Source organism: Dendronephthya gigantea, unplaced genomic scaffold (assembly GCF_004324835.1).
Source record: "Dendronephthya gigantea isolate DGI-Jeju-01 unplaced genomic scaffold, DenGig_1.0 000123F, whole genome shotgun sequence".
Lineage (NCBI taxonomy): Eukaryota > Metazoa > Cnidaria > Anthozoa > Malacalcyonacea > Nephtheidae > Dendronephthya > Dendronephthya gigantea.
In genome coordinates this window covers 431,286-441,729 of record NW_021163133.1, presented here as the reverse complement: position 1 = coordinate 441,729, position 10,444 = coordinate 431,286, and the positions used below count along the sequence as shown (strand labels likewise).

Here is a 10,444-nt window from a genome sequence, read left to right as displayed (position 1 = left end):
TTTATTATTGTAGCAAGATAAATGCAAAATTCAAAGTTACAATATGATATGCTTGTAAATGAAAAAATTTGCATGCAATGATCATTTCAGCGTGTATGAAATTTTCGTGTAAGCACAGGTGAAACTCGAGTGGCCTAGCTTGAACGTAAAATGGACCTGATATAGAAAAGTTTTCCTGTCCATATATTCATGAACACCTAAATATCAATCACGTGACCAACATATATTGGCGTGGATTTTGCGTGGTTTTCGGCGACTTCATAATTTGATTTTCAAACCATGGGCATGCAATATGGAAGAAGCCTATTTAAGCCCTGAAATTTACCAAACAATTTAAAAGAACATTTGGTTCAACACAATCGTGCACATTATTTGTAAACATTTAAATGAATTACACATGCAGAATATATTCATGCGAACATGCATTTATCACGCTAGCTACATTTATTTCAGTATATTAGTTTCCAGTAATTCGCTGTTATTCGTAAAAGCTACGAAATAAGTTCGCTTAACAGCTGTAGTTTTCAAGTTTTGGGTAAGCAAATTATATAGCTATATATGCATTACTTAATAACTTTATTAACGTATCTTCATTTGTTGATTTTTCACCTCTAAAAGCCCGCTGTTTAATTATCTGAACGAATAAAGTACGAATGAATAAATTTTGTTCACTTAGTGTCATATGTTAGCGACAATAACTTGAAAAAGAAAACAATTGTGTCGCGTATTTAACTGACGCAGATGAAACTTCGCATTAACAAGGCTTCGTTCTTGTTGTCAGACAGACAGACCCAGTGTCCGAAAAGGTCTTCCTGTTGGAGTCTATAACATTTTGAGGAGGAATTTTACTTTTTGGCCAACAAAAGCAAACAGTGAATATGGAATTGATTTTGCAAACAAGACGTTTGCTTCGTGCATTCGTGAAAGTCAGTCTTTCGTTGCTGATATTCCTGAATCTCCAAACGTTTGGTTATTGTTTTGATTTTTGCTTTCAAGGACCAAATGAAGGTGCGTATTGAAAAATATTTATAATTTTGCTTTCACATTGCCAAATGTGAATCCTAATAATTTCTTAAAAGCAACTGGCAGAATACAAATCGCTGCGTGGAAGCAAACCTTGTCTCTTAAGCTGCGCGAGTAGCCGAATTCATATTAGAGACGGGAAACTCATCTTAGACTGGAAATTTGATGGTAAAAACCCGTCTAAATATGAATAGGGATGGGTAAATTTATACGTGTGATGGGTCGGGTAATGCTAAAAAGGGTACCGTGATAATTACGATATAATTTTGTTTGTTTTCCGTTAGCCTTGTTCCGTCCTTGACCGTGTTTATACTTCAGAAACTCGTCTCATTTTCCGTCTAAATGCGAATTTAAGACGAGTCTCTCGTCCTAATTGAACCGCGTCCAAACGGCTAAATTCACATTAGAACGAATTTCCCGTCTCTAATATGAATTTGAATAGGCTTCTCCTGGCTGAAGTTGAAAGCTATAAGGAGACCATGGTATTTCATAAAGGAACTTTAAGGGGCTTTATTTAGACTCAAATATTCGTGTCACATTTATTAACTAAACTGCAATTTCACAATGACTTCTCACTTTGTTAATTGGATTCTACATGAACGTCTAGTTCTTCACTTGCGAAGCACACGGACTACATTAGCGAGACAACTTCATAAATATTTAACAATGTTTTTATTACTTCCTCCTGTGCTATACGACTACGAAAAGTTTCGATTAGAAAAATCAACAATTTTCGTTAGCATCATAATTCTTAATGTACGTTTACCTTCTTTTTTTACTATTCCAAAGGTCGTCGTTTGAACAGCGAAGTGATAGAAAAAGTCCACGCAGGAACGGGAGCAGAATGCATTTACTTTTGTGCCCGTGATAACGAAGCGTGTAGATCTACTAATTTCAAAAAATGCTCAAACTCAGAAAAAAATTGTGAATTCCTTCAAGATATTGCTTCAGAGATGCCTGAAAACGATTTTCATCAGCACAAAGACTTTGATTACTACGAATTGACAAGTCCTAATAGGACTAGGGTAAGCAGTAGCGTAACTTGAGCGATAATTGGGGGGTGAATATTGACATATTTAGCTCTGCCGACGGATTTCTATATTGTAAGCCATTGCATTTAAAAAGCAATCCGTAGGGCAGAACTCCCCCCCCAATTATTGTGCTAGTTACGCAACTAAGGGTAAGTATATGCAATTTCGGCGGTTTTATTATAATTATCAAACAATTTACAAAATTTTTATCACTACTACGAAAACCATAGCAACATCACATAAATGTTGACAGTGGCGTCGCCAGCATCGATAAGTGGGGTGGACATTGTTTGAAGGCGCTGCCACGCTGCTCCCTGGTTATATTGGAACTTACGCACATTTTCATTTATTCATGTTCATGAACAATCAATTTGAACAGATTGAAATGAATAATGTAAAAATCGAATATATAAATATGTCCACCCCACATATCATGCTGGCTGAATGTGCATGGGCATGCCACTCATAATGTATTTTGAATTCATCTCCGAAAAAACATTTTGAAAATTTAACTTGTGATGTAGCACAATATTGAAGCATTCCAAATGCCCTCGAACCAGTTACTGTTCAAGATTTACGGAAATTAATTTCAACAACAGAAAGACATACATACAAAAGAAATCTTCGTGCTTTAATGAGTCCAAACGAATATATTCTTGTCGTTTTTTGTAGGCTTTTCCAAAATCTTGCAGAGAATTGTTTGCCAAGAATACGTAAGTTAAAAAGATACATATAAACCAGTGGAGAAAGGTCCATTACATTCAATGAATGTCAACCTTTAATTTATTCCAGAAATTATAAGCAGATGTTTTTATATATGTCTAGATCATTGCTCAATGGTGTCTACACCTTTCAGAAGAATCATTCCTCACCACCATATAAGGTATATTGTCACATGACAGATATCCCAGGATGTGGGGTTGGAGGTTGGACTCTAGTGATGAAGCTTGATGGGACTAAGGTTAGATTGTAGTCGTAAAGAGTATAGTGCGTATTTACTTCTAATCAATCAATTTGTAACAATAGTTAAAACTTTTAGTTTTAAACAACTTTCAACTTTACAGAATACATCTAACTATCATTCTTCTCTGTGGACAAACAAAGAGACATACGCAGTACAAGATGGTCTGGAAGGATTGACAGAGAAAGAAAGCAAGTTGGCTTCGTATTGGAATACTCCATTCACAAAGATTTGCCTGGGTATGTCGTATAACAAGGCAAGAAAATGGATGAGCTTCAACTACACTGCAAGTTCACTGTACAGTGTGATTGCGGACGGCCAATTTAGGGCAACGACCGCTGGCAGAGCAGCATGGAAATCTCTAATTGCGGACTCGTCACTTCAGAAAAATTGCAACAGGGAAGGATTTAATAATATACAAATTGCGAATGGAAACCGAATGCGAATTGGACTCGTTGCGAATGAACAGGAAGATTGTAATTCGTGTGATTCTTGGATTGGCTATGGAGCAAAGTCCACTGGATGGATTTGTGGAAATGTTGCTAACCACGAACCCGATAACGGTAATAAGAATTTGGCGACGTTTGGATACATTCTCGTTCACTAATCAACCAGTAAAATAGAACGCTATCTTCTAGTCAATATTAAGATAACCTATGGGTTGTAAAAACGTGACAATTTCTTGCATATAATTTGTACGTGATTGTAGGTTCAGCATTTATATATTCAAAGTAACGAATTAGCATAAACGGTGACATTTCAGAGACATTAAAATATTGTAGCATGTAAATTCTAGGCCTTCCAAAAATATCATCACAAATAAGGCTTTGATTGTTGATACAGGTAATATAATAATATACACACCCAGCACCTTCTAACATGACTGATAATATAAATTTATATCAGCATAATAATTACGCCTGTATAATGGCCTATAAATACTATATAATTATATCTGTGTTATTAGAACATGTAGTTCTATGAAAATAAACGCACATAAGTAATTTTTAAAGTCTCTTTCGAAATTACGTTGCAGAAAGTGGCGCTTATACAATGAAATCAAATATACTCAAGTATTCATGATAGGTGTATTTTCAATACAAATTGACCCGAACTATCCCAGTCAATAATTATATGACAATTGCACAAACAGTTGGATATAAACCAGAGAATATCATTATACTTTTTTTGGACGTAGTTATCTTCCTAATATTTACACTCAAAGGACGCCTGGTGGAATAAGTTTCTTTTTAGTACAGGTAACAACTAAATATTCAAAATATAGCTAAGATGGCGATATCGTGAATTTTAAATTTTAATAATTTACTTCAACCACTTAGGTGAAACGAAATAAACTCTTGAAGGGTTTTCATTCGTTAACTTTTTAGATATATACCTGTGGTAAATTACTGATAATTTACGTCCTATTTCATGTATCAAGGTTTAAGTGTCAACCGTCCGTATTCTCATAAATTATAATGTAGTGTATACATTCAAATTTAAAAGCCGGTGAAGTGTTGTAAATAGAAATTTTACAACAATGACTTCAGGATGTATGACGTTCTATAGTAAGCACAGATAAAACTCAAGTGCCTTAGCTTGAACGTAACCGGCAAGATCGTTTATCAGGCAGCAGAGTTCATTTCTAACACAAATTGAACGAGAAAAAAGCTTTTCAATCATCTTACTATATATACAAGATAAACTAGTTCCACAGCAGCATTTGAACTAAGTCAGCGTCTAAATGTTTATAATATGATGTGCCGACAAAGTGCAAATTTGTTTTTAATTATTTAAACCACGTATTAGGAAAATGGCCTCTTGAAAGATTGTTTATTGACGTATTCAGACGAACCGTTAGAAAATTACCAAGAATTTTTATGGCCGAATCAGTCGTGTGTTTGCAGTTTGAGCTGATTTATCATAAGTTATATAATGTAATATTTTTGTTGTAAATGAAGAAACGTTGCCACAAATAATTCAGAATGTATGACAAACTATATTAAGTACAGTTGAGACTCGGACGGGTCGATTTCAAGAATTATTTTGATGGTTGATTCATCTTAGAAACTTGTCAATCATGCATGTTTTAACATTAAAATGCATTGCATTAAAATGCAACAAAACTAGTTCCACAGCATTTAAAACTAAACTTTCGCTTTAGTAAAAATAGAAACTGAATCATTGAAATAAATATGTATGTGCATGATGTGCTAACAAAATGCAAATTTGATTTTAAGTATTTCAAAGGAGCGTCCATTATAATCACTCATTTAGATAAAACGTTTGTAGTTTAATAAAAATTTTCCGTATAATTCATGTGTTTAAGGTTTGAACTGTCTGTCTTGCCATCGGTGTAATATTCTACCAAGATAAATATAAAATTGAAGCTTACAATGTGGTATGCTTGAAAATGAATGCATGCAACAATGAATGAAAACTTGCATGCAACAATGACAGCATTTAATTAAACTAAACCGCCATTTTTGCAAAGATACCATCTTATTTAAACCACCGGTATATAGTTAACACATTGTTGCAAACCATAAAATAATATATTCAGAGTACGAGTTGAAAAAGTTTGTCAATTCAGAAAGTAACAATTGTTAGCCGCTTTAGGGGAGCACGGTCGTTTCTTTATTAAGTTATTGTTGATATATTTTGGACAAGGGGATATAGCATTTGCCAAGAAGTTTAATTAAAGTTAGTTTATAAACACTATAAATAAAACTTATTAAGAAATAAGAAACTATAACCCAACTTGATTAACCAAAAAATTTAACTAAATGTTATTTCCCGAACAGTGATCAACCTATCTTTCCACAACTATACTGCTCCTCTTTGAATATAGGTAACTATCATAATTAGCGAAGATATCTTGCAGCTTATACGCTATGTAGATCAATATTTTATCCATGCAGGCGGGAAAAAGGAAATTTTCGGGAAGAGCATACATCAAAATTTGTAAATCTAAACAAAATTAAAATTTACCTGGGAAATGTCTTATAGTATTGGGAATATAGTTGTGCGAAGTTGCAAATTGTGTACACTTTTCTATTATGGCTGGAGTGTTTGCACTAAATTAGTTACACATTTCTGCACGTATAAATACAAAAATAAACTAAAAAAAATCAATTTGCCTACTTCGCACGCGAACATTTTTCACATTATTTTTACAAAAGTTCGCGACTAAACTTTGCAATTATATTAATCTTTGTACGCTCTTTTTAGCTATGGTAATATATATTTTTCTCCTTGCCGCACAGATCTAAAATTAATCTATATAGCGCATAAGGTTCATTAACATTGTGTAAATTTCACTATATATTGTAAATATGTAAATTTCACTATAAATGACACTTATATTTAGCCTATCTCTTAAATGAAAAGCCACTTAAGTGTTTCTTTGTATTAATCGCTAATTGTTCGACTGTATAAAATATCCTTTTTATGACTGTCGTTAAAACGGTCAATCTGCCTTGCAATGAGTGTCCTTTCAAGAATTTCTCTGCTGTTTCTCGTTTTTGTTCTGGGCGGATGCTCGGATCAAGTTGTCTTTCGAAGAAATAAACAAAAATACATGGCGAATCATGTCATCGAGACCAAACAAGCTGAGTTTGAGTTTGAATGTGGTTTGCTTTGCGCTCGTCATGGATCATGTGCGTCAATCAACTACAAAACTTCTGGTATCGGTAAAGGTCGCTGTGAACTCAACAATAAGACAAATGAAGACGATGATGACGAAGAAATCAACTTTGAATACAACCATCTTGTCATAATAAAACCAGTAAGTATAAGCATAAATTTTTTACATATATTATGTGGTTTTGACGACGGATATGCACGGTAGAATAGATTTTAGTTTGAAACTATGAAACAACTATATATATAGAGTGTTTCTTGGCTATAACTGCCCGAAATTTCTTTCCCAAAGAAAGAACGGAGTATTTGGACCATTCAATACTCTTACATAGGTAAACCAAAAATGTCGTCAATTATAGTTGTTCTTGCAAAATGCATTATTATATACAATGAATTATTACCTAGAACTGAAATAAATTAAATTGAGTGATAAAACACATCTTCAGACCCGGCTTACACAGTCAACGTTCATCGATATGTAAATCGCGTCTTTTAAAACAAACGTCTCGTAAAAATTTGTCAGGTAACTTAAGGCTGTTTCATGCATTTCATTCGCTTTGTCCGCGGGCGAAGCAGCCTTTGAAAATCTTCTCATGCGGGCGTGATGGGTTGAAAAACAGAGCGCGCTTCGCAAGAGGACGTAATGGCAAACCGCCTTTAAGCTTTGATATTACGTTTTTATTATATTACGTATAACTCTTATAACTTAAGCCTGATTCTAATATGTCACCGGCAGTCGGCGACGTATTGTTTGTGGCCCGTGACCAAGAAAATTTATTAGAAATAACTAAGCACTTGACTTGTCAAAGATTAACTTTAAAGTAAACGCTAAATTTTAGTTCACATTTCATGTTTCAATTATAATGTCTAGTCTAAATTTCCCAATATCGATATAGCTAATTCCAAAATGACGAATATGAATTTTAGTTTGCCGTTTGCCTCCAACGTCTCAAAGTGTCTATTTACACCGTCTTAAGTTGGTTTTCCACTATATAGCGATAATTTTGCGTGAAGCGTTATTTTACTTATGTGTCAGAGCTCTCAACTGCAATAATCTGGAACAAATTGCTCAAATACAAAGAAATAATTCGCTTCGCTCGAAAAATATCGCTTGTGGAAATTTGTGCGACGGTATACTACCACAAAGGTTGACGTGTGAAGAATTTATTCTTGTCGCCTTTTAGATTTGGCTGAAGCCGGAAAAAAATATTTTGCCAGGTAAAATTAAAATGTTTGATGTTATTGCGTCCAAAATGAAAACAACGCTCCGGTATATTGTATATTTATGTTTTTAGGAGAACAACAAAACACCTTTCCTCAATCTTGCACGGAATTGTTTGTCAAGAATACGTAAGTTATACTTATACTCGAGGATTAAAGTCTAATACAGTCAATTAATTTCGAATTCAACCTTCATTCCAGCAGAACTTTTCATAACACTATCGATCATATAGCCATACCCTTGTAATTTTCGATGGTGATATTACAGTCGTGGTTGGCGAGTAAGTAGGATTTTTATGCACGAGTTGTGAAGAATCGCAAAACGAACGAGTGAGTTTGCAATCCTTCAAAACGAGTTCATAATAAAAATCGTACAAACGAGCCAACCATGAAGTAATTTGTTTATTAAATGTGTATAGAGATCAATTTGACAACGACACGCTTTTAATATACAAAAACACAAAGCGCAACAAAAATCGCAATTTTATGCATCAAAACATATTTATTACCGTCCAGTTTCTTTTGTAATTTTGTTCAATAAAAGTTAGATATTCTCTCCGAAAGATTTAAGAATGTGCTGAATGTAAAAATATCTTGAATATGAGAATTATGTTTTTTAATCTCACTCCTATATTTCGACGCCATCTTGAAAGAAAATGTAAATCAATTGCCGCCAAAATGACATACGACCATTTTTCACGTGTGAAGAATATCGTACGTCCAATCAAAAGCCGTGTATGGCTTTTTTCACACGTAAAAAACATCGTACGTCCAGTCAAATGACATAAAATTGATTTACACAGTGAAGTACGATTTTTATTTCATCATTTTTCTGTGCATGCATAAATCTCTATACACGTATAATAAATTATTTTAGCTTGTAGCAAACGACGTAAGTATTTATTATTGTACGGATATCTAGATCATTGCTCAATGGTGCTTACACCTTGCAGAAGAATAATTCCTCACCACCATATAAGGTATATTGTCACATGACAGATATCCCAGGATGTGGCGTTGGAGGTTGGACCCTAGTGATGAAGCTTGATGGGACTAAGGTTAGATCTTAGTCATGAAGATCATATATTTTACATATTAACAACTTCTAATAATCAATTGGTAACGACTAACGAAAGTGGTAACTTATAATTTTGAAGAATTTTATACTTTACAGAATACATTTAACTATCGTTCTTCCCTGTGGACAAACAAAGAGACTTACGCAGTACAAGATGGTTTGGAAGGATTGACAGAGAAAGAAAGTAAGTTGGCTTCGTATTGGAATACTCCGTTCACAAAGATTTGCCTGGGTATGACGTTTAATGGGACAAGAAAATGGATGAGCTTCAACTACACCGCGACTTCGCTGTACAGTGTGATCGCAGACGGCCAGTTTAGGGCAACGGGGGCTGGTAGAGCAGCATGGAAATCCCTGATCGCAGGCTCTTCATTACAGTTAAACTGCAACAGGGAAGGGTTTAATACCGTTTTCAGAATACGAATTGGATTCCAAGCCAATAACGAGAACGATTGTGATACGTGTGATTCTTGGATTGGCTATGGAGCAAGGTTCACTAGATTGACTGAATGGACTTGTGGAAATGTTGCTAGGCTGAATCCCGATAACGGTGATAAGAATTTGGCGACGTTTGGATACATTCTTGTTCAATAATCAACCAGTAAAATAAAACGTTACCTTCTAGTCATGATTAAGTTAACTTATGGGTTGTATAAACGAGACAATTTCTTGCATAGTTTTTACGCGTGTATACTATATAGTTGGCAGATAGTAGAAAAATATTCCAGCATTTATATAGTCAAAGATTACGAATTTGCATAAATAAAGAGTGACATTATATACACATTTAAAACATTTTGAACGCTAATTCTAGGCGTTCCAAAAATATCATCACAAATAAGGCTTTGATTGATAATAAACGTAAAATTGTATGGGCGCAGCACCCAGGCTCTGCGCATCATCCTAGACTATATGACTGATAATATAAATTTATATCAGCATAATAATTACTAAGGCCTATAATGGTCTATAAACTACTGTATCTGTGTTATTAAATAAAATGCACAAAAGTAATTTTTCTTCCGCATCGCTTCCAAATATATTTATTATAATATATGTATTTTACACTGAATGGGGTAAGCTTCTCTGGAACCCCACGGTTTCTACGCCACAATACCCTCATGCCCAACGGTAGATACAGTTTTTGTAATGGTAAAAAATATGATGATACTCTCTTAATATCATTAGCAAATCAAAAAGCTATCAAGGTCTATCTCGAAATAATGTTGCAAAAAAGGCGCTTACGCAATGAAATAAATACTTTTGTTATATAGGTGCTGTGTATTTTAAATGTGATTGGTTAATTCGTAGTCACATGACTTTAGATAAATGCAATGTTTCCCGCCAGGGAAACAAGTGAAAAATTGTTGCCCGCTTCTTGTCATAATAAAGTAAAGTGGGTTTCTTTTTTAAATGAAATTGTTGTGTAACATGTATGTTTTTGTTCCTATATAACAAAACACTTAATGTTCACTACCTCTGGAAATA

The 10,444-nt window shown here is 34.2% G+C and overlaps 1 protein-coding gene across 1 annotated transcript; it reads left to right on the top strand.

The window, feature by feature from the left end:
* The first annotated feature begins 6,595 nt into the window (after positions 1-6,595).
* On the top strand, positions 6,596-9,550 carry LOC114535753. Its single transcript, XM_028557060.1, has 5 exons — positions 6,596-6,802; positions 7,842-7,875; positions 7,953-8,007; positions 8,801-8,936; positions 9,053-9,550. Exons 1-5 carry the CDS (start codon positions 6,596-6,598, stop codon positions 9,548-9,550), a joined length of 930 nt encoding a protein of 309 aa, XP_028412861.1.
* The last annotated feature ends 894 nt before the right edge of the window (positions 9,551-10,444 follow it).